The sequence below is a fragment of the Seriola lalandi genome, unplaced genomic scaffold (genome assembly GCF_002814215.2).
Source record: "Seriola lalandi dorsalis isolate HSWRI2012SDOR001 ecotype SW California unplaced genomic scaffold, Sedor1 jcf7180002054906, whole genome shotgun sequence".
Taxonomy (NCBI): domain Eukaryota; kingdom Metazoa; phylum Chordata; class Actinopteri; order Carangiformes; family Carangidae; genus Seriola; species Seriola lalandi.
In genome coordinates, this window is record NW_019525458.1 from 423,493 (window position 1) to 448,883 (window position 25,391).

Genomic DNA, 25,391 nt, shown 5'->3' on the forward strand with positions numbered 1-25,391 from the left:
CCTCGGAAGACAAACTGAAAGCTCAAGTCCGAGGCCGGGATATGAGAGCAGCTGTTTCTCTTCTGCCCACCCCGGCCAAACAGAGGGAGGGAGGGGTGCTGTCTGTGAGCCCAAGGTGAAAGGGTGCCACAGACCTGCAAACGGAGACGAGGAGCTAACACTCAATCTGACTCTGCTCGTCAGGGGTGGGGGGGGGGGGGATGTGTGCACTGTCCGCCTGGAGCCTGCCTTCTGCTCAGGAGACAGAAGCCCTCTGTTGCTCATTGGACTCTCTGTCATTCTTTCTCTCTTTTCTCCCCCCCCTCTCTCACTCTCTCCCTCAGTTTCCAGCCTTCCCATCTGTTAGTGATTTAGGCACAGGCTCAGGGGAGAGGCAAGTTCGCTAGGGGAGAGGAATCAGGGCAGGGAGGGAGGGAGAGAAAAGGAGGAAGTCCACACAAGTTTGTTTTACAGGACTGAGCTCAGGCTGGGACCAGGCGCCGCGCCGCATCTGGAGGTCGGAGTAGCAGAAAACGGCGAAAGCCAAACGGGTTCAGCCGAGCAAGAGGAGCTGCCCGGAGACTTTCCTACGGCCAGGAGACACTGAGAGAGACAGAGACAGAAAAGAGGGGATCACTGCTCCACTGGGCAAACACACAAATATGGCTGCTAAATCTCTGTCCAGCCTCTGCCTTCTCTGCATCCTCTCAGGGATTGCCCGTCCAGCTTCTGCCGCCAGGCTTGGGGAACAGCAACAGTTGGTGCTGGAAGTAAGACAGATTTGTTTGTTTTTTTATCTCTTTTTGGCCGGTACACTGAGCATGCCATCACAGCTGTGTTTACTCTACATGTGCTGTTTGTAACGAGGCTGATGAACATGTACCCTGATGTCAAGGTGAAAACTGTGAAGGATGAGACAGTTTGAGCAGTGGTAGGTTTTTTGGGATGTCTGGTCACTTGACTCTGTGTCTGGACTTCACAGTGGTCCTGCTTTGTGTTCACTCGTGTGTGTGTGTGTGTGTTTGTGTCATCAGAGGTGCCCCAAGGCTAAAGCTCAGACGGGCTCTGAGTTACTGTCATGCCCCTCCCTGACAGTTCCCTAATGGGAACCAGTTGCCAAATGTTGAGCAACACCAGGCAGAGAGGGATCACAATAAACAGTAAGGGTAGTACTGGCACACAGGCCAGTGTTCCTTTGGCTTGGTGTCGCTCCAATGGATGTTCAGAGGCCAAACTATCAACTTCCATGTCAAACATTTTTTAATTATGACGTCTTCTCTAATTCCGAGTTTATCCGTTATAATCTGTAACGGATAAACCCATTTTTGTTGCTATTTACGGCCAAATGTTTCACAACAAGATTTATTTTGCATACTGTAATTGCCTCTCCATACATTACCTTAATTGTTTCATGTAATTCAGCCTTCAAATTGCATCCTCCATCCACAAAAGAATCACAGGAAATGATGCATCCTGGACGCTGTGCATGCACACAGTTCACCTAATGCAGAAGACGTTATGTGAGCTGCCTGCACTGGGTTCAGCGCCACCATGGCGACACTGTTGGACTGTCCTCATCGCTCTTCTTTATTTAAACCTGATTAATCCTCTCAGGCCACCGTTTGTTTGGCCGCACTGTGAACATGATACGAGTGTCGCTCTTTTTTTTTTGTTGCATTTTCTGACAGAAGAGGAAACATGTTCGCCCTCGCCATTCTGAACGCACGATTTCAACACCTCCACCAGATTTACATCCAGTGCCGTCGTTACTGAGTCGGTCGTAGAGAGTAAGGATGTGGAGGTTGCGGTGGTAGACCGGCGTGCGGCGCGTCTTTCACGCAGGAGAGAAGAGTTTATGTCACAAACCTGCACTTGACATTCAGGATTTTATTAACTGTCCCTGTAGAGGAGCTATCTGTACTTTTTCACAAGCATCAACTCTTGTCTCTAGCACATCTTCCCTTCTGCTGAAGTTAGCGCGCTAACCAGCTAGCCACGGCCCATCTCGTCACTTTCCGATAGCGACTCACTGTGGCGTCCGATCTCAGATAACGATGGCCGAAGCTCTTGTCAAGCGGCGATCACAAACAGGCCCTTTAACTATCAGTGAACGTGATCTGGGGTTTTACAGAGTTCAACAATATCTTGTTGTTATCATCAACCATGAAAAACAAAAACCACGTTTCACATTAAAGCAGCTTCTCTCTTGCCAGATTGTGTGATGATTCAGTGCATGATGACAAAAGAATATATCCTGATTTATTGATCAGTTGATTAGCTGACAGACTTTCTTGTACAGTGGATGTAGCCTGCACATCTCTTCTGTACACGCATGTGCTAGCTGCCGGTAGCTGTAGACAGAACAAGATATCAGGCCATAGATAAACTACAACTTTATCCTTTTACAGAAATCTTCTTTTACACTGTGACTGCCTTTATGCTACAGATGCTTTTGAGGTTGGTTTGTGTCCACTGGGCTTTTCTCAGAAGGGATCAGTACAAAGAAACTTCCTGGGAAAATGTGCTGGAGGTCAGAAATGTCTAAGAGTATTTGGAGGTATACAACCCCCAGACTCGGCCGTGCTAAACCAGAGCAATTATTTACGGATGCACATGTTTATTTTTTTTTAATATGTGGCGTTGAGGGTCCCCTGAGAGCTGGCCTCACCCCTGCAGACAGACACAGTTATTGAGTTAGGATGAGATTCCCATGACCCAGGATCTGTCCCATACTGGGGAGGAGTTAGCACGACTAAATCCACCGTCTGAACCCGTCTTCAGTGTCAGTATTAAGTACAGCAGCAAAGCAGAAATGAGATTCAGCCTTTAAGACTTAATGTTTAATCCACTTAATTCTCCCATTCTTGCAAAAAACACAAGCACAGGACGGATCTTAGTTAGAGGCTTGTCTTTATGAAGCAACATGTTAGAGATCCGACTGTCTGTCATGGAGGCTTCCCACGCCCTCACACACTCCGGAGAGAGAGAGGCTCGGCTGCAGTTTTGAAGCTACATGACCAGAGAGTGTGTGTTGACTTTGGACATCACTCATCTGTACAACCAAACCCTGTTTTCCGTGCTTGATACGAACTCCGTTTGTTTGTCTCTGTATCGCGGAGATGGAGCCCAAAGGTCTGTCATATTAGCCGTCAGTCGGCACACAGGAAATACACTGATAAAATCCTATCAGAGCGGAACAGAGGGTGAATCACTGGAAAAAGCAGCTTCACACAACATGTTGAATGTCATCTTTGTTTTCTGTTGTCGTGGGTTCGGTGCGAAGGCCACAGAAATAGTTCACATTACTGAGCGTGCGCATAGTTGGCAAAGGGGTGCTGATCTGAACTATTTTCATTTCTCATGAGAGTTAAGAGGAATGAATTTATCATGACCATGTTTGAACATCCTATTTAAACAATCAGGCTCAGTACTACAGGATTACCACCCCCCCACCCCCTCCCGAGAAATCGTAACTCTTAACATCATAGATCAAGATTAGTGGAACTACACTTTATTTCTGGGAGTAAGTTTAACATTAAACTTATGTCTGTGTGTTAAAGACTGAGTGAGAGCAGCCTACAGCTCTGAAGCTCAATAACAAGCTAAATGTTTGTTTCACCCCTTTGGTTTTCAAAACATGACCAAGAGAGAATGTGGAGCAGAACTCAAGATAAATTAATGAGTAAATGGGGTTAAAATAAACAAACGCTACTGCTGTCATGCTAACAAGGCTAGCAGGACTAGCATGTAGAGGATATTTATTATACAGGGAGGAAGCAAACCCAGGTGGTAATCAAGCAAAGAGGTTGTCAAAACCAAAATATGTGAAAGTCAAGAAGACCTTCTCTTGTCTCTAATTTCCTGTTATGCTAATATTGATTGGTTTAAGGTTCATAATGTGTTAATATTGGTATGTTAATATAATATTAGTCTGTTTTGGTTTCAGCTACCTTTGACAGGGAGTGGACAGTTCGTCAAGAAGTAGCACAAATTTTACTTTTCTGTTTATGGTGAAGTGAAAGAATCAAGTTACCACATGTTTAATGAGTTTTACAGGTGTTGGTAGGTGTATTTTTATCTTTTAGATGGACTAGTTATTTCCCCCTGGATTCCGTCTTTATGCTAAGCTAGGCTAACGCATTGTGACGGCAGCTTAATGTATGACCTCACTCTCAAAAAGAAAGCAGCCGAGCTATTTTTCTCCAAGATGTCAAACGAGTCATTTTAGGTCTCATCCAAACGTTTCGACAAGTTCCAGATGAATGCTTCTCATTTTAGAGGAAACTCTAAAGGGCCCATGTCCCACCTCGACACCATCTGCTCCATCTCCCTCCAACCCTAAATTCCCTGTCCTCCACTCCCCTGTGTATACAACGCTACAGCTGTTTGACCCATCACCGAGCGTCACGCAGCTGAACCATTTCAAAACTCTTTAAAGTGGCGTTACAAATGGTAAACAGCCCTGGAACTCTGTGGTTTATTACTACTGACTACATCATAACCCGTTTGCATCATTAGCTGCGTTTTCAGGACGTGTTTACATGGCAGGGTTGACACATTGAGTGTGTGAGTGGGCACTGATGGATAGGTCTTGTGTCAGTGTATGTGAACTGCGGGTCAGGGAAACCCCCAGGAACCGGTTCCTGGGGGAAGATTCGGCGCTGCTGTTCACAGGATGTTTCGGAGACAGAAGCGCGTCTTTGTCTCACGGGGGCCATCTGCGAATAAATCAAAGGAAAATACTGTACGCATACTGTACTGTGTGTCTGGGGGAATGTTCCTTCTTCTGGATGCTCTGGGTGCAGAGTGTCAATGTCCAGTTGACGGACTGGAATGAGGAGGTCAAAGTATGGAGGTCGTACAGTCTGCTGCAGACAAAGTGCTATTGTACACATGTATCCCTCCTTCAATGGTGCTGCTTCAAATGTTCATGTTCAAAGGGGTTGTCTGTGTCTGTGTGTGTGTGTGTGTGTGTGTGTGTGTGTGTGGTGGGCGTCTGTGAACTCTGACATCACACCATCCTGAGAAACCGTGGCGAACAAACATGAGACAGGATGCAGGTTTTAAAATGAGATTCTGTTAACGGGGGGAAACTGCCTCTCGACAGTTTCCTCACAGCTCAGTCTGTCCGAGTTTAAAACTGACGTATAAAGTCAAAGTCTCACTGCAGAAAAACATTTAAGTAATTACCAGTATTATCAGGGGATAGTAACATGCATGAAACGATGGTTAATCAAGTCTAAATGATCGTTTGTCTAACAACAATAAACTGTTACCAACTGCAGATTGTCAAGCTCATAAAATCTCTTTTGTTGTTTAATTAGTTTACTGTGGTAAATTACTTTATGATTAGGACCTTCATTAATTTTTAAAGAAGAGATGTTAATGACAGCACGTGGTGAGGCCTGTTCACTCATCTGTCTCTGCTTGCAAAGTAATTTTTGTTCTTCATACCTCAGGGTGAGATTCACTTCACTGGGTTTATATTGCAAATAAAGCTTTTGTGTTGATACTCATTTTGATTACGAATGCTTTGTTTCTTTGTGCGTCCCTCAGACCAGCTCCCCTCTGAGACACTAAATGTTTGGATTATATAAATAACTTCATTCTTATCCAGCTGTGGGCTTTTAAAAATAAGCCTGTTCATTTCCTGGTACTTGCTGTGTCGATTACCTCCTGTTGGTTAGTTTGCCCTTTGTTTGACACTGGAAATTTACACGTGTACACTAGAAATATAAAATGAAAATGTGTGTTGTTTTCTTCTTGTGCCTCTTTAACAAACTCTAGAGGCTGCAGATCGAACCGCTCGGTTGTTGAGGCTCTTCTGCTGCCGTTTTTTTTTCAGTAAACATGTTCATTTCTGTCTCAGCTGCAGGAGTGTGAGAAGGGATCTTTCCTTAGTGAGCAAAACGTCTGCTTACCATGCAACTGTAAAGGCCACGCCGACTACTGCGAGGACATCACCGGCATTTGTATAGTAAGTTCTCATTGTTAATCATCAGGCATTTAAGATATCGCCATTAACAAACTATTTCATCAATATTCATGAGAAGAGCAAATAGATTGTTTTGATATTGTAAGAGTTAAGGTGCCATAAGTTCAATGCTTCCCTGTCAGAACTGCAGGGAGCACAGTGCAGGGGATTTCTGTGAAAGGTGTGAGGACGGCTACATGCTGACTTCCGGCCCGGGTGGACGCCACATCTGCCAACCCTGCGCCTGCCCCCTCTCAGTCCCCTCCAACAAGTAAGTCGGTGCCTTCTTGTTTCTGCGGCGATAAGGCTGTGTGTTGCCAAGCGGTGTGTGTGTAATCTCTGAAATACTTTCCCCCCTGTGTGTGCGGCCAGCTTCGCAGTGCACTGTGGTGGCGCCGATCTGCGGTGCAAGTGCCAAGAGGGCTACGCCGGACATTCCTGTGAGAGGTCAGTGCTGGCAAGGTTTTCCTCAACCGGCCAAGAAGTTGTATAAATCCAACGTAAGCAGTAATGTGGTCCGTGCACATTCAATAAAAAACTGGAGGCTATGCAACAAACAGTTTTCCATGTCCAAGATATTTGACTGGAGGTCAGAGTTCAAGCTGCAGTGGAAAGCTTGCAACACATTTACAGCTTCGATATGTCCTTCCCATCCAGGTGTGCTCCTGGTTACTATGGCAACCCCATGGCAATTGGCAATTCCTGTAAGAGGTGCGACTGTAACGGCAACTCCGACCCCAACCTGATCTTCAACGAGTGCCACAACGTGACGGGCCACTGCCAGCACTGCTGGGGAAACACCGCCGGCGCCAACTGCGAGAGGTGCGCCCCAGGTTTCTATGGCGACGCCATCAGTGCCAAGGACTGCAGAGGTGAGTGCAACGAGTGAACTCCCGCATCTTTAATTCAAGAGATGTTTGATCCATACTTGAAGGTTTTGTTTGTTGCTTGTTGCAGGATATGAAAACTTTGAGGAGTTCTCTGTTTTTATATTTAACTGTTTATCAATTGTGAAATATCAAAGTTATTTTAAATGCATCAGAGTTACAGTTACTGTTAATGGTTCAGTGCCGGTCTGTATGTAAACCTAATGCTGCTCAGTGGAAAAACAAGACGAAGGTCACTATTCAGGATCAAGGACCACCATATGTCTTTCGAGGCCCTGCAGGTCCAAAAATAACCGTGCTTGTGACATCATTTGACCTCTGATGTTCTCATCACGGCATATGTCCTGTGTCCGTCCCAGAGTGCGTGTGCAATAAATGTGGCACCTCCTCGTGCGACGACAGGACGGGAGTGTGTCACTGCAGACCAGGAGTCACCGGACGACTCTGTGACCAGTGTGAGGTAAGAGAAGCCTCGTGACTCCTCTTCCTCTGGGAGACTCAGACTCTGTGACAAGCACAGTTAAAGGATGAGGTACAGGAGGTTTATTACAACCTGGGTATTCATGGTTTTGGTTTTCATTCCTACACGGAACATTGTACTATACACGTTAACGGCAAAGACCTGAGAACGCAGCGCCAAAGTAGAAAAGCCTCAACTTTAAAGTTAAAGTGTAATAACTAAACAATTCAACTGCTAGTTAAAGTGTAATAACTAAACAATTGAACTGGTAGTAAAAGTGTAATAACTAAACAGTTGAACTGGTAATTAAAGTGTAATAATGGAACAGTTGAACTGGTAATTAAAGTGTAATAACTAAACAGTTGAACTGGTAATTAAAGTGTAGTAATGGAACAGTTGAACTCTCCTTTAAAGGGTATGAAATGAAAATTACTGAAGTGTCAGTTGAAGAACAACTTACACCTCCTTGTTTGGAAGGAAAACCCAGGGTGGATGGTGAAATGATTACACAAACTGTTCCTTATAAACATCGGGCAGCACCAAGTTTATACACCGATGTCCTGGTACAAACTTGGCGTAGATTCCACTCACAGTTTCATCTCTAAATAAAGTGGTTTAGATCATTTGGCTAAACTGGTGATTTGCTGACAACCAGACCAATTGCTCGTGTTTCTTTCCAGTCAGACTTTGTTGTAATAATGTCACTGTGTTCTCTGATCCTAGTATTTACTTTAGTGTGCATGATGTTATCATAACGGATTGAAGTGATTGCCAAAATAAGACCAGAATCATCTTTTAAATGATGCGTGGCAATGTATTTCAAATTGAACTTAAACAGGCAGATGCTGGGATCCAACAGTGTCTTTTGTACTCATGTAATCTAGGAGGGCTACTCGGGTTTCTCCAGCTGTCAGGGCTGTCGGAGGTGTGAATGTGGGCCAGCTTCCATTCGTTCCACCTGCCATCCTCTCACCCACAGCTGCCCGTGCCGCCTGGGGGCTTCAGGTCGTTACTGCGAGCGTTGCCTCCCAGGTTACTGGGACTACAGCCCCTCCGGCTGCCAGAGTAAGTCATTTAACCGTCACACAACACGCCAAATGTTCTCTTACTCGTTTTAATAAAACGCCCCCCAGACCATTTGTCGTACCGTTCAATGCAGATAACGCTTTCCCAGAGAGAGAAATAAAATAAAAAATAAAAAACTGCACCGAGGGTTCACATTCCCACACCCACTGCCACAGCACATGATGTCAGAGAAGCATCTGCTGAGCGCCGTGATCCCGTGGCCGGAGACTCTCAGCGGAGAGCAGGATGACATCACCATGTTGCCCAAATTCATACACACAGACAGCTGCTAAAAACCATCAGTCCCACACAAGAGAGGCCACAAGACAGATGTGCAGGCCTGGAGCCAAGACACCATCTGTTTGTCCTCATGTATATTCAATAACTGCGCCGACTTGTTTCCAGCTTATGAAGAAGTTAAGCTAATATGCAGAACTTTCTGTTTTACACTGTAACATGATGAAATGCATCTGTTTTTTGTTTTTTTTTTTGTTTGTTTTTTCTAGAGTGTGACTGTGAGAGCGGCCACTGTGATATGCACACAGGAGAGTGCCTGGCAGAGGCTGCAACCATCAACCTGTGCAACATCAGTAAGTGGAGTTTACAACCATAGCAGAGACTCCAGTGTAGGAGAACAAAAGGCCGCTTGTCTGTTTGAATCATCTTTAATTCACATTACTTCTTTAGGTTGTGATGAGTGCATTTGGCATCTGATTGGGGACTTGCGGTTATCCAATAAGACACTGGACCAGCTGAGAGTTGGAGTTTTGAACATCTCCACTGGGGCTGCGGCTAACGACAGGCTTAAATACTACAACTACACAGCTCATCGACTGGAGGTACATGCACATGAATACAGTGTAAATGCAAGAACATAAATACAATATGGATTAAAAGAAAAATTAAAGCTGCAGTAATCAATATTTTTGTTATAAACAATCAAATGACTGTGTGTTTTGTGAAATGGGTTGTTTGTAGCAAGAAAAAAAAAAAACCCCGCAGAGAAGAGAAGAACTCTGATAAACTGTACTGCACACTACAAGAGTTAGCAACTAGCTAGCTAACTAGAAGTTGAAAGGCTAGCAGCTAAAGCATCAGATATTTTGCGCTTTGCTAAAAACACAACTCCAAATGAATGCTAACGTTGCTCCATGTCTGCATTATGTTTCAACAGGCAGTAGTTTGCTAATATGTCAGCAACATCAACATTAGAAGGCTATGTGTTAAACTTTTTAACTTAATAAAGCAGTTTAAAGGAGCTATTTGTAAGTTTCGCTACTGCTACATAGCTAACATTAGCATTAACATTAACAGCTTCAGTCAAGATGAAATGTTACGAGTTCAGCATCAAGCTTCATTCATTTACTCACCAACAGTTGCCTCCAGCAGTGGAAAGCAACGCCAATAAGTCCTTTCTTCTACTTAAGTTAGCGTGCTAACCAGCTAGCTCCGGCCTGTCTGTAGCCTCCACTCTGCCCCGGAGCTGTAGCGCTGCTCAGAGGACGTATTATAACCTCTTTAAGAAGATACAAATACATTGAGATGTTAAAAGGGGAAAATTTACTTTTTCCTTTAAATGTTTATGCTGCTTTGAGATTTTCACCATTGCTAAATGATTATAATGCTGTCTGGTGCGTGAACCGAATTGCTTTGCTTCCAGACTCAGTTTCAAGGCTGGAGAAATAAGTCATCTGCAATGAGGGCGCTGACCGGCGAGCTGGAGGACGCCACGAACGCTGTGGTGCTCGACATCAAAGAGCTGGGAGAATCGGTCAGCAGAGTCATCCTTCACTTAATGCACATTTACCATTTAAGTAGTTCCTGGAAGACGTTTAAACCACAGCTTTTTCCCTAAAAATATATCATACACCAGTGCTGCAACTGTTCCCAGCAGCTCTCAGTAACTAGTATACAGATAACAGCGTGGCTACATATACATATCTGTGTTCTGTACGGTTTCTAAATACATCTTTTCCAGTTATTTTGACTCATCTCTCTACAAGACGACATTGATCAGTTTGTGTGGTGGTTTTCAGGAGAGTGTGGTGGTGACTTTGGGGAACAGGCTGGATAACGACACACTGGAGACCTTTACCCTGGCCGAACAGCTCAGCACAAACCTCACCGATCTCAACATTCGCATCGAAGGTATCAAACACGTACAACACGGCCTTTTGTGTCATCTGTGTCTGGTGCGTGTTTCCAGGGGTGTTGATGTGTGTGTTTGAATGTGTGAGCAGAGATGATCCATGACTGGGAGCTGTACAGCGTTCACCAGGATGTGGACCCGGAGGTGGTCAGACGCAAGACGGAGGTGGCCCAGGCAATGGTGACCTGGATGAGGAAACTGGACCTGTCCCCACGAGAGCCCATCGCCACTGACGAGTCGACTGAGGCCCATGACTGTAAGGACACGGAGCTCACAGAAAAAAGCACATATTGATTACCTTTTGCCGTCATCATTGGCGTCAATTTAATACAACAACTTGTGAAATTGTATCTGAATGAGACTGAAATGAAAGCGCATATTAAATATATAAATATACTGTATATCAGTCACCGAGCCTGAACAGACCACAGTTAACAACCAATGCTAACAGTTTCCCACAGTTAGCATCTTTGTGTAGTGTGTTAGCATGCTAACATATGCTAACAAGCACGAAAAGGGTGGAGTTAAGGGTTTTTCACACCAAAGAAAAAAATCTATAGTGACTGTAGCAAGTCCTGCGTCACTCGAACGTGACGCTAGTGATGCTAAAGTGACGGCTCATGTCTGACTGTGTTTCCAGTGCTGAGGCGTATCCGTCAGTTGGAGAAGAAGCTGATGATCACAGATGGCCGCCTCCCACCTGTCAGGGAGATTCTGTCCCGCTTCTCCACCAAGCTGTCGGACGCCCGGGGCTTCCTCCAGAAAGCGGCGAGCGCCGTCCAGGAGACCGTGGACAAGAACAGAGCCAGCGTCCTCAAATTCCAGAGGAATGAGGTGATTTCCCATGACCCCCATGCTCTCACGGAGCGCCACTCCCCTCCCCTCGTCACTCTCCCCCAGCACTCCCTTCTTTTTCTGTGGTAATCACTATGATACAGTCCAGTTAAAGAGCCCGCAGTCTCTCCTCACTGCTGAGAGGGAGGGTGCTGTCATGACTTTCCTCCTCTAAGTGCTCTCTGCTTAATCTCCACTCACAGTATTTCAAACAATGCTGAGTTGTACTCAATCACACGGAGGTACCTGTCCTTAAAGGACTCGAGGAGAGCCCGTCCTCCGTCTGCTCTGCACGGAGTGTGGGGGGAGATCTGGTTGTAGTTTGCCATGCGTGTCAGAGAAGTGTATTATCGAGGTATTTAAGCTCCGGGAACAGAAACTCTAAACCATCTGTGGGAGCTTTGGACTGTTACATTAGGAGGAGGCCTGCATGGGGGGGGTGGGGAGTAATGCTGCAATGAAAAATGTTTCCCATGATAATATCCAGAGCCTACACTCAGAAACATTGCTTTATTTTCCCATGATGCAAACCACAGCCAAAACACAGAATTATTACTGTACAGAGGAGATTCATCTTCTCTTCTCCCGCCACTAGGAGAGAAAACCAGAACACTGCCAGTGCATTTAGATGGCTCAGCAAACATACAGTATACATTATACTTTATAAAGTATATGATGACCAGAAAGATCACATCACTTACAGATGGTCCAGACAAGACCCAGTCTCAGTCCGGACTGTTCTGCTCGGTGGTTCCCTGAAACTCTATCAGAGCCGGGTGGCGTCAAGAACCTCTTGAAGACTCATCTCTTCAGAGAGCACCTCCTCTCCTAACACCTCTAACTCCCTACGATGCCTTAAGTAGCACTTACTACGCACTTACGCTGGACCTCTTCACTCGATCTCCTTGTATTTATTGAATCGATGTAGTGCTCGGCGCTTACACCCGAGTCTCCCACTGCGCTGACGCTTCAGTGATGTCCCTCACTGGTTAGTCGTCTGTTAAAAGAGTAAATGTAATGTAATATAATGTATATATGATAGACAGATAACGGAGGTGTAGTGGTAGCTTAATAGATCCAGAGATACATACTGTAAATGTCCATCTTACGATCTCCATGGCAACGGAAATACCACACCAAAAGCCTGCCCAGCACCAACAGCAGACAGCTGCAGTTAGCAAGTAGCTGGTGAACATAGCAGAGCGTGTAGCTGCTAATAACAGGCGAAGGTCGGAACCCACGACTCCAGTTCATGTTCACACCGCAGTGAGATGTAGAAACCACCGGCTGCCTGTCAGGGAGGAAACAACATCCAAATATCTAAACATCTGCTTTGGAAAATGTTTGGCAGTGATGATAATACTCGCAGGTTTAATAAACGGGTTAAAGCATGTAGAAACAATCGTACGGTCTGACTTTATCTGCTGGATTCAAATCTCATATTCAACTGTGTAAAATCATATGTGGCTGGAATTTGGATCCAGGAAGTTGTGATTCAGCTCTGGTTGCCGTGCCCTGGTTGACATTATGGGTCCGCTCCCCAGCAGAACAGCTGCTGCTGGACTCTGTGTGTGTGTGTGTGTGTGTGTCTCTGTGTGTGTGTGTGTGTGTACATATGTTTGTGTGCGCATGTGTTATCGGGAGTGGGGATCTCCATGATCAGGGTCTCTGCTGTAAATCAATGCCATGAATGGCGCACTAACCAAACACAGAGCCTCTCCTAATCTGGGGCTCTTCCTCGCCTTCAGCGCAGACCGGTCGACACCAGCTGCAGCCGCAGTGTGCACACTGCTGAGTTACCACAGCCAATCAGAGCATCTCAGCATTGTGCCATACTTAGTCATGCAGTGGTCAAACAAAAGACGGGGTGTGGGTTCCAACATCCACATGCCTCCTAGGTGAACCTGCTTACTATACAGTATGTAAATTGCTATTATGAAGCTTCGCTGTGTAACATCCTTTAGAAAAAAGTGTATCTGCCTAAAGGACAAACCGCCTCTTTAAATGTGTTAAATGTTTCAGAGTAAGTGTTTAAGTATTTAAGACGCTCTGCAAAGCCACAGTTCAGCTTTTCATTTAATAAAAATAATGATAATCATGATAAGACTTTATTTGTATAGCACTTTCAAATACAAGAAACAAAGTCCAAACAAATCAAAGTGAAATGGAAACAAAATTAAAAAGACGTCACACAATAAAAGCTTCTTTTTTTTTTAATAGAAATGTGTTTAAGAAGTGAAGAAGATAAAACTGATTCTGAGTCTCACAAGTTGCTCTAAAGTTTAGGGGCCAAAATACATAATCTATCTCTGCTGTACCTCGTGTAATAAAGGAGGGAAAGTGGTGGTTATAGTGTCGGGGAACGTCCTGAAGCTTCACGTATTATTCTCTGTTCCTCCAGGTGAAGCAGCAGGGGCTGACGGAGGACCACGCTGCTGTCAACCACACACTGGAAGCAGCCAGAGGCCTCCTCTCTGACACGGAGACGACTGTGGCCGAGGTGGACGCCTTGGCACAGGTGAGGACCCGAGGTTGTGTGTGTGTGTGTGTGTGTGTGTGTGTGTGTGTGTGTCTCATGATGTGACTGAGAATAACACCTGTGTATAAATGATTGATGACTGATGCCAGTCAGTGGAGTGTCCTTGTAAGTAAATCACACGTGTATCTGTGTGTGTGTGTGTGTGTGTGTGTGTGTGTGTGTGTGTGTGTGCGTGCGCAGAATGTGACGGAGTACCACGCGGCGATCGACGGCGCCAGCCAAAAGCTGACGGAGAAGACGGAGCGTCTGTCGCTGGCGGACAGAGATCTGGTTCAGAGGGCCGACGCCCACGCTCAGGAGCTGGAGAGACAGGCCGACGAGCTGGAAGAGTGAGACACCTTTTCAATTAAACTTACATGAGCAAAACCCACAATGCACCAGTTAGTCTCTCAACACTTCCCCTTCCTACTGAACCACAGGGCTGCCACCAACCAACATTTTTCTATTGATGAATCTATTGAATAATAGATTAGTCGATTAATCTTCCTCCAGGCGTGATCAATAAGTCCAGACTCTGACCTCAACACTTGCTCAAACACTTATTCAGTGTAGCAGCAGATGACTTTATAATGATAATGATAATAATAATAACTTTATTTATATTACACTTTTGTGTTGCACAAACATAAACAGAGAAGGGAAACGTGTTAAAACAACGAGATCAATGGAGCAACAAAAGAAAAATAAAACCAAAAGTAACGAGCAAAGTTCACATTTAAATCAACAATTAAAAGCTGCTTCACTCACTGATGCAAAAAGAATAAATAACACAAATAAGAGATTTGAACTGTGACGTGTTCACGAGGAGAAACCGTTCAGATTAAACCTGTAACATCCTCCATCTTGTCTCCTCCAGGGATCTGAGAGCGAGCGACGCCAACGGCTTCGTGCAGAGAGCCATAAGCGCCGCCAACGTCTACAACAACATCGTGAAATACGTCAACGACGCCAACATCACCTCGATCACCACCCTCAACTTATCCCAGAGAGCTGAAGACGTGTGTTACACTGCACAGCGCTCCTCTCACCTTTCACTCAGTTCTGATACATATGGCGTATATATGGCGTTCAGGGTTTCACCATCATGTGCTCTGTGTCGTAGGCGATCACCAGCATCAACACGCAGCTCGGACACCTGGTGACGCAGAGCGACAATGTTTTCAAGGAATCTGTTTCATTACACTCAGAGCAAATTGGTAATTGGCTCACGCAGAACTGCACGTCGCTGTCGCATAGATTGTCAATGTGTCGGGTCGTTCACTGCATTTCTGTGTCGCAGAGGTCGAATCCGAGGTGGTCGACAAGGTGAAATACATCGAGGAGACCAAAGAGACCATGGATAAAAACAGCAAAAAACTGGCAGAAATCGTGAAGGATATCGGTGGGATTCAGGCGGGTAAGGTGACTTTTGAGAGACAGTCTGTAGTATTAGTCTGAGTTTATTTAGATCAACCTTTAAGCTTTTAACTTTCCTTACACCCGTCCCCTTTTGCTGAAGACCTTGACCTGCTCTATTAGAATCTGCTCTTCCTCATCCTCTGCATCGTCTCCAGACAGGACGCCGAAGCGCCTGGAGTTCACCCTGGAGGTGGCCGAGGGGACCCTCAACCGCTCGGCAGAGGTCCTTCAGACCGTCACGCCCATCAGCAGCAAGGTGGAGGAGTGGGCCGCCAACATGAGAAACAACGAGTACTCCACAGATGCTTACGAACAGGCCGTTTCCTCCGCTGGGGAAGCCGGTAACTGATTCAGGAGAAGAAAAGCGTTTACCCCGTTGGTTGAACAGTTTCTCATTACATTTAAATTCTTGTTTTTTCTTCTCGTCTTGCAGTGGAGAACCTGAACGTGCTCGTTCCTGAGCTGCTGGACAAACTGAAGGTGGTTGAGGAGAAGAAGCCCGTCAACAACGTGACCACCAACATCATGAGGATCAGAGAGCTGATAGCTCAGGCGCGGAGCGTGGCCAAGAAAGTGAGTAAATCACTTAAAGCTTCATGAGCGCAGGGAGCTGGATTCAGGAGACCAACGACGCTCGCAGCAGCAGAAAACACATTTACTGTATTTAGAGCCGTAGCAAATACTTTTTACAGGTGACAGTGTAAAGAGTATTAGTCATTTCAAAGGCTCCTTAAAATGCAACCCTTGTTTCCCGGGCAACAAAGGATGCAACAGGTGGATCCAAGGCGGAGGATAAAAAGTAAAATCCTCCGTAGACCAGATCATCTCCTTTCGGTTCGGCCTTTGCGGTCTTCAGAGGCCACGCCTCCTTAGACGCTGTCCATGAAGCATGTGACCCATTAATTGCGACATACTGATGGAATTCAATGAGAAATGGCCGCTGCTAGTCGTAATGATCGTGAGGTGTGAACTAGACCATCACAAAAGTAACATGAGCATATTAATTCTGAATATTACAACATAATATATATTAATATATATTCTATTACAATATGTATTATAATAAAATATATTATTAAACACATGATATATGAGCTTCATGCTGTTCTTTACAATAATAATAAAGGAGGAACAAGAAGCTATATTTAAACAGCATGGAAAAATCTAAATAAAACAATTCAACATTCTGATAAAGAACATTAAAATAAATATAAATGATTAATTAATAGCTAGCTTTGGGCCGCTGGAACGTTTCACAGAACCACACTGACCTCACCGTGAGTTTGTTTTCTGTCTCAGGTCCAAGTGTCCATGAAGTTCAATGGCCAGTCGTCGGTGGAGGTTCATCCTCACAGTAACCTGGAAGAGCTGAAGACGGTGACGTCCATTAGCTTGTTCATGAGAGTGGACCCCGACAAGGATCCCATCGAGGACCGTTTCATCTTGTACCTGGGAGACAGAAATGTGAGGAGTGCCGGGAGAGAGTTGGTCTCATTAGTCATGATAGAATAAATGTTTTTATTACATGAAGTAAATACAGCAGCGATGTAACGGCGCGGTGCGTGGGTGGGAATGTGGCCCAGATCTGTTGCTGAAACTTCACAGCCTTGCACCCAGAGGCCCCCGGGGGGCACAGATAAAAAACATTTAGAAAAAGCAGGGAGCAGCATGTGGACATGAATTGTTTGTTGTGATCATGGGAGCAGGAATAAAAACCCTTTCAACGTGCACAGTTGCCCCATTCAAAAGGTCTCCAAGAGACGCCGGTGACAATAGCATGTGTGCGCCTTCAAAGCCGGAGCTCATTTACATAAATACCGTTAGCCCCCGCCCAGCGGCGCAGAGAGAGGCCCCTCTGTTCGCTCTGACTGCCTTTCACCTCGGTGATTTCTCTGCCCCTGTAATGTATGCAGCCATGATTGTCTACAGCTTTTGTCTTTCGTGCTTTTGAAACCACTAGAGCCACTTTAGGTGAAATAGTGTTTTCCCTGCAGGAGAACTCACTCTGATGTTCTGTGATGTTTCTGCCTCAGGGGAGGAAAGACTACATGGGTCTGGCCATCAAGAATGACAACCTGGTCTACGTGTACAACCTCGGGGGCGAGGACGTTGAGATTCCTCTGGGGTCAAAGCCCGTCAGCCAATGGCCTGCAGTCTTCAACTACATCAAAGTGGAGAGGTAATATCTGTCAATGAGCTGTAGAAACGTCGGCCTCACGCAACGACGGGTTCAAGTGGCTCGTACAGGATTCACCCGTTTTCTTCAACAATTTTTTACTCTAAATGAATTTGAAATTTAAATATGTCACTGCAATACACTAAAATAATAATGATTACATAAAACAAAGAAACTTAAAGGTGCTCTGTAGCGGGACTGAGCACTAGTAGCACTGTGGATCAGTGTTTTCCTCAGCTGTACCTTTTGTTTCTCTCGTGTAAATGACAACAGGTGGTGAATAAGAGCAAAGTTTGTGTCTGAAATCACTCCTCATTTACTGCTTCCTGTTCAATAGATGCTCAATATATAAACGTATAAAAATAGACTCAATAGCTCAGTCAGTAGTGAACACCAAACTGAGATTTTAGACACTTTGTAAACCTGTAAATAAAGATGGACGCTCTGCTTCGCCTTAGCAAGACGTTTTCTAGCGTCCTCCTGTATTTCTTTCACGGCTCTGATGAGACGTCTCTGGCTCTGATATTAATGTTTTTCTGATTTCTTTGGGTCCCTGATTTCTAGCAGCAGCAGTTGTAGCTCTTCTAGCTTCTTTTTCCTCCTCTGGGGGAACATGTAAGTGACCATAACGTCCCATAGATGCAGCAGAACAGGTAGCTTCATGTAGAAAGTTAGGGGAGTGATCAGTGATAAGAAGCATAAATAGTGGCAGAAATGACCTTTGTGCTTTTTGTGCTTTGTGCTCGTAGGCTGGGCAGACACGGGAAAGTCTTCCTGACCATCCCCAGTCAGAGCTCCACAGACGAGCAGAAGTTCATCCAGAAAGGCGAAGCTCCGGGCACCGACTCACTCTTCGACATCGACCCCAAGGACATGGTGTTCTTTGTTGGTGGCGTCCCCCCGGAGGTCAAGGTAACGCATTTTTAATAAGGTCCTCATTACAAATAAATCCCTATTTAATCATCTTGAGTTTTCCTAAATAATCACACGTGACTGTGACAGCTGCCTCCCCCGCTGAGTCTGGCTCCGTTTGTGGGCTGCATCGAGTTGGCCTCGCTCAACAGTGATGTCATCAGTCTGTACAATTTCAAGGAGACACACAAAATGGATGTGGTTGCATCAGCGCCGTGCCCCAGGTACAGATGTGCACAGCTGGATTCTCACCTCTCTCAAAGCAATTTTCAAATATCCAATATCCACTCACTCACGTTTTCTCCTTTTTCCTCTCAGGTACAAGTTGGCGTTCTCGCAGAGCCGCATCGCCAGCTACCTGTTCGACGGGACGGGCTACGCACTCATCAATAATATGGAGAGGAGGGGCAAATTTGGCGTCGTCACAAGATTTGATATTGCAGTACGAACAGTTGCAAACAATGGCGTCCTTTTCCTCATGGTCAATGGGGTAAGTCTACAACTGTCATCCTCTTCTCTAACATCTTGAAGTGTATTTTTAGATAGATAATGTACATTACATATTGTCACACATTATCAGCTGAGTTAACCGAGTTCTGTGTTTTATTTTTATTTTCTACAGGACAAATTCTTCCTTTTAGAATTAAAGAACGGCTTCCTGCGTCTCATGTACGACTTCGGCTTCAGCAACGGCCCAAAACTGTTGGAGAACAACTTACCGAAGCTGCAAATAAATGACGCACGGTACCACGAGGTGCGATACACACCTTCTGATTTAATTCACCGCTTCAATCCAGCTTCAGCATGTTGGACGAGTTACGCGTCGCTGTAACTGTCGGTGTCGGGGGTTTTTTGCGCAGGTGTCGGTCATCTACCACCAGTCGAAGAAGGTGATCCTGCTGGTGGACAAAAGCCACGTTAAATCTATGGAGAACCCAAAAACCACGCTGCCTTTCTCAGATATCTATATAGGTGGGGCTCCATCCAGCATCCTCAAATCCAGGTGAGTTAAATGATGCTGCAACCCAGAGGCCTGTTTCCAGGAAGTGCATTTACAGTTCGTCTCTCACCCTTTTCACAACTACAGTGGGTGGGTAGTGTGAGTCAGTGTGTGAGTGGTGTGTTTATCACCACAGGCCGGAGCTGTCTGCTGTGACCGGCCTGAAGGGCTGTGTGAAAGGTTTCCAGTTCCAGAAGAAGGACTTCAACCTGCTGGAGGAGCCGGGCACCATCGGCATCAGCAGCGGCTGCCCGGAGGAGGCGTTTGTAAGTGGTCGCCGGTGCTACAGTCACACTCACGCATCTGCACATGCACAAACTTTCACTCTGACGGTGCACGCTGAACGCTGAGAGAAAGGAAATGAAATGTGATACGAGATGTGTTTTTTTTAATCGCCACAGATGTCCCGTAAAGCTTATTTCACCGGAGAGAGCTACCTGGGATCCACGGCGAAGATTTCCCCCTTCGACAGCTTCGAGGGAGGACTCAACTTCAGGACATTACAGCCCAGTGGACTCCTGTTCTACCACAGCGAAGGGGTACGTGCCGATCCACGTCTTTATTAGAAATCTATTCGTTTTGATCACTCTTTATGTAGATTTAAGAATCCTCTAATCAAGAACAGGGATTTTTCCTATAAAGAAGCTGCTGAATAATGACTATAATCTATAATCACTCACACACTTGGGCCAATATTTGATGATATCGAATATCGCAATATTTTTCTATATCTATATCGTTTCGCATTTTCATTTCACTGCTCTACATTTTACTGTGGCATGTGACAAATACAACTGTTAAGTGGCAGCATCACTTACCTGCAACATAAAATACAATAACATATACAACAATATGATTATGTCCAATTATGTCCAGCCCAAATATTGCAATATATATCGATAACTAATAAGTATATTATAATAATTGTAATTTGATCTTCTCCTTCTTCTTCAGTCTGATGAGTTCAGCATCTCGCTGGAGAACGGAGCAGTGGTGCTGAACTGCAGAGGCACGAGAGTCAAATCACACAGGAAGCAGTACAACGATGGAAGGACACACTTCCTAGTGGCCTCAGTGAACAATCAGAAGTAAGTATTTTGTTGTGCGCATCTTTTCTTATTTATTTCATTTCAAGATTATTTGACTTCTTAGAGCCGAACATGAAGAATTTTCTTGTGATTATAGAAACCTTCAGAGGTTTGTAATCAAGTGTGTGGTTTCTAGTTTCATGCCAATATGTGCTAAATCATTACCCACATGAGCTGACCAGTTAACCAACCAGAGGTTTTAGCTTCTAGACAAACAAATCTTTATCTGCAGCTCCTGACAGAAATCTGAGGTCTATTTTAATTATTTTAATTCCAATTATGTGTGCATAAAAAGTGTGTCGTAAACAGACGCAAGTCCGTAGTTACAAAAGAAGGTAATAAGTGTTGTTTGAACGGTTCCCCGCAGGTATTCCTTGTTGGTGGATGACAAAGACAAGCAGGATAAGAAACGTCCCGCGTCAGCTGCAAGTTCCTCGTCAGATGCCGCCACGAAGTCCTTCTACTACGGCGGGTCTCCGAGCAGCAGCTTCAAGAACTTCACCGGCTGCATCAGCTACGCCTACATCAACAGGTAGATCACGACTGAAGGAGCTGACGGATGATTCTCTTTGTGCTTTCCTCACTGAGGTTTTGACTGTAGTTGCTGCCTGGTGTGGAGGCCTTTCTGCCTTTCCCTCTATCCGAGGAAGAGTATAAATAAAGCCGTGTTGTTAAAGAGAGTTTGTTGCTATGGAGACGTGATAGTGTGTCCAGAGCATCTCTGCAGCTTCGGCAGTCTTGCACTCTCTCACTCCCTTTATCTGTGTCTCGGCAGACAAGACCGGGACATCGAGCCTGAGGACTTCCAGCGGTACACGGAGAAGGTTCAGACGTCCCTGCAGGACTGTCCGGTGCAGCGCCCCCCCGCTGCTCTGCTGTCCAGGCACAGCGCCAAACGTGGCCAGCCACTCAAGGTAAAGACAAAAGAGACGACGTGTCTTTGTTCCTCTGGTTGCAGTCGCTTGGTCCATTCTGACATATTTCAATAAACACCCTCACAGGTCACCAGGGACAAGTCCGGCCTCCCTCAGGGTCTGATGGAGCTGAAGAGCGACGACCAGGAGCCGTCGGAGCCGAACATCGAGCCCTGCTACCTCTCCTCCAGCCCCAGAGCGCCTCAACAAGCCTTCCACTACGGCGGCATCGCCAACAGCAGACAGCACTACGCAGATCTCCCAGACTCCTTTTCTGAGAGGTGCGTCTAACACGCAACTTGAAGTAACCTCAAGGTCACGTCTGTTCAACAGCTCATCACGTCCTCACCACTAACCGCTCCCTCCACCTCCCAGGTCCCACTTCTCCTTGTCCCTGAAGACCCACTCATCCTTCGGTGCCATCTTCTACGTGTCTGATGTCCAAGAAGACAATTTCATGGCGCTCTTCCTGGCCCACGGAAAACTGGTCTACACCTTCAACGCAGCAGACCAGAGGGTGAAAATCAAGAGTGAGAAGAAATACAATGACGGTGAATGGCACGACGTAAGTCCGTGAACTCGCTCCATCTGCCAGTTCTGTATGTAGCCTGTGTGTCAACAGCGTGTACAGTGACAATCTTCCCTCTTCTCCTGCTGAAGGTTATTTTTATCCGTGATGGGAGTAAGGGGCGGTTAATAATCGATGGGCTCACGGTGCTGGAGGACAGAGTCCAGAGAAGCAACATCTCCTGGCACGTCAGCAGCCCCCTGTATGTCGGAGGAGTTCCTCCTGGAAGAGCTCAGAAGAATATTCAGGTAGGTTAAAGTTTATACATTAAAAACATCCTCCGACACACATCAATATTCTATCAGGGTCTGTAGCACATGATATAAGAGTAACCTCTGTGCCTGACGCAGTGAAATACAACTCTTTTATATGTGTGATAAACACTGAAGGTCGACAGTGTTCTGGCCTCCGGCTTGGAAAAGATAAAAGTATCTGATGTGAACGTGCGTCCGTATGTTTGTGCAGAAGTTTAAAACAAGGATGCACGTCTCTCGGTCAATAATAACCATCACATATTCAGCCATGCGTTAGTCTAAACATGGCTCACGGGTCAGGTAGGAGGGGCTTAGGGAGGTCAGGACCGCGTCTCCGACCATTTTATTTCTTTATGAATTCAGCTCCTCCTCTGTAAGAGGATCAATGGATTATATCCTCTTTAAAATATTATGTAGCTTCAATTTCATTTCCTTCTTTCTGTGATTTATTTTCCTTCCCTCTTCAGACAAACTCTGCGTACAGCTTCACTGGCTGTCTGAAGAACCTTGAGCTGGACGGACAGCGGCTGTCCTCAGTGACGGAGACGTATGGGGTCACTCCTTGCTTTGAGGGAGTCTCCGAGCCGGGAACGTACTTCTCAGAGGAAGGAGGATACGTCATGCTCGGTGAGTTTTTCCTCCAGCTGCAACGTGAAACCAAGTTTGCAAAAGTGTTGATTTTGTGCAGTCAACCTCCCAAAGAGTAACATACTAAATCTAAAACTGTTTGGAAACTCAGCATCTGTTTTATTACACAGCTCATTAAATTTTTCTTTTGGGGAAACTCACAAGCCCCTCTGGTCTTTCACCGTCTCTGAGTGCGGCTGGGCGAGGGAACACGATACCTCAGACAGGGGGTTATGTTATGTTATGAAGGCTCTGAGGAACTTAGGAAGTGAGCTGCAGCTGTTGAACAAGCCGAGTAATCTCCCATTACCGACCAATCACAGAGAGACGCAGCAAAAAAGGTGAGTAGATAAAGTACCCAGAGTTCATTTCGTCTTCTTTCTGTTTGTTTCCCTCCCTCAGATGAATCTTTTGACCTGGGGCTGAGGTTTGAGCTGGTGATGGAGGTGCGCCCCCGTGTGGCGTCCGGCGTGCTACTGCACATGCACGCAGCAGAGGGCTTCTTCACCATGTACACTCATCAAGGAGCGGTGGGTCTCTTGCACCGTCACTCAGAAAAACGTCACACATTCTAGTCAGGGGAAATGTATCTGCTGTTCGGGATGAAACGTGGACACAGTTGTGATGTGTGTTTCCAGGTGGTGGTTCTTGTAAATGACGGCACCCATGAGTTCTTCACGAAGGTGTCTCCAAGACAGGGTCTGTGCGCCGGCAACTGGCACAGGATCACTGGTGAGAATTTAAATCTTTAAAGTTTAAAGTCGGCTCTTGTCACTGACACGAATGCAAAGTGAAGGAGCTTTTGGGCTGAACTGACGCACTGTGTCCTGCATGATCTCAGTGATCCGAGATGCCAACGTTGTCCAGCTGAACGTGGGCTCCGAGGTCAACCACGTGGTGGGACCTCTGAACGCCAGAGCCGCAGACGCTAGAAAGCCAGTGTTCATCGGTGGAGCTCCAGGTGAGTCAGGAACACACAGCTTTTCCCCTGTGATAACAAACTCCAGTCTTTCCTCATCACGTTAACGCTCTTCCTCCCGTCAGATCTTTTCCTCCCGGAGAGCGTCCCCACCAGAAAGGCCTACGTGGGCTGTATGAGGAACCTGACCATCAATAACAGCCAAGCCAGCTTCAGCAAAGCCGTTCTGGTCAGTGGAGCCGTCAGCGTGGGAACCTGCCCGGCAGCGTAACGCCTCCGTCAACGCCACGCCACGCCACGCCCCGCCCCCCCGCTATCCCCAATACAGCACTGACCAAACACATTAAAAAAACGTCTCTTTCTGTCAAACATAACCAAGAAGAGACGTGATGTCATTCGTTTCGCTGTGTCAGAGTTTTGTCTTTGTTCCTGTCTTTAACTTGTTGGGTCTTTTTTAATTGTTCTACATGAAATTGTCCCAAGAAAATGACCAAATCGTCCAAATTTAATAATGGAAAACAACGAATCCTTTATGAGACAGTGAGATGTCAGGTTTAGAATCTGCAGTGTATCAGTGGTTAAGACTACAGTTATTTTTACAGTGTGAAAGACACACTTGATATTAATGCATTTTATGGTCCATCACCCCAACTTTATAATCTCAATGACACGTTTTTTGTACAAGCTCATGCTCAAAACTCTCTCTTTTTTTACAGTTTTATTTCTGATGAATAAATAATGTTTTACATCCATATCAGCTTGTTTTATTTCCTGCTTCTTTTTCTTCAAACTATCAGAAGTGTGGTCCTTCTCACTGGCAATATTGTGGAATTTAACAAGCTAATACAGAATTTTCATTTGTGAATTGTGCTGACAAAGAACAACCTAACTGGAAAACTAGATATGAAGTGGTTCATTTTGTTCTTGTTGTAAAAATACTTCTACTTGAGATAAACGTGGAAACACTGCCCTCTACTGTGTATTAAACTGTACTTATCATAGATGAACAATGAGTATCGACACTCATTCAGTCATTGTTGAAAAGCTGTTGTTATCATGTCGGTTTAGCCGTGAGTTATGTAACCATAATATAAAATCCAGATAGTGTAGTGATTCTTTTAATAGTAAATATATTTGACTCCCTTATATATCCGTCACGAGACGTCCAGCTGTTATAAACTGCTGACAGATGATCAGTTATATTTATTCAGGAGAGTATATTTATTAATCTATTATAATTGATTTTCATTTTATTTACAGTGGATAAATAATACATTGTTTAACAGGGGCGGAATAAACATATTTAACATTCGGTCCTTAATCCCAGTTTAAGTCGATATTCAGGGGACATGCCCCCCCCCATTCACAGCAGCTACATGCACTGACATGGATCCACAACAAGAACAAGTAAATGTCTTCACGACTCAGAACTGAATATGAGGCCAACAGTAGAACATTTACTCTAATGATATTAACTTTCTTTAAAGAATAGCATCATAGGATAAACAACATGTTCATGTACTGTAATATTATCAGACAGTATTTTATTTGATCTACTCCGGATCACTCTGTTCTCATCCCTCCTCTTTTCTTCTTCTTTCACTCTCTCAGCTCCACAAATTTACATGATTATCTTAATAAAGTCCCC

General features: G+C 45.3%; 1 protein-coding gene across 1 annotated transcript; it reads left to right on the forward strand.

Moving 5' to 3' along the window:
* The first annotated feature begins 218 nt into the window (after positions 1-218).
* lama4 (laminin, alpha 4) lies at positions 219-24,495 on the forward strand. Its single transcript, XM_023430490.2, has 40 exons — positions 219-749; positions 5,849-5,956; positions 6,097-6,224; positions 6,326-6,400; positions 6,611-6,825; positions 7,200-7,300; positions 8,185-8,365; positions 8,872-8,955; positions 9,053-9,204; positions 10,026-10,136; positions 10,402-10,513; positions 10,606-10,770; positions 11,155-11,348; positions 13,750-13,866; positions 14,068-14,216; positions 14,744-14,885; positions 14,990-15,083; positions 15,167-15,283; positions 15,441-15,626; positions 15,719-15,858; positions 16,585-16,749; positions 17,319-17,464; positions 18,211-18,373; positions 18,464-18,597; positions 18,692-18,863; positions 18,996-19,127; positions 19,234-19,376; positions 19,510-19,639; positions 19,775-19,912; positions 20,328-20,461; positions 20,829-20,993; positions 21,237-21,375; positions 21,463-21,656; positions 21,751-21,940; positions 22,036-22,191; positions 22,665-22,824; positions 23,227-23,354; positions 23,463-23,556; positions 23,666-23,785; positions 23,869-24,495. Exons 1-40 carry the CDS (start codon positions 642-644, stop codon positions 24,012-24,014), a joined length of 5,628 nt encoding a protein of 1,875 aa, XP_023286258.1. The 5' UTR covers positions 219-641; the 3' UTR covers positions 24,015-24,495.
* The last annotated feature ends 896 nt before the right edge of the window (positions 24,496-25,391 follow it).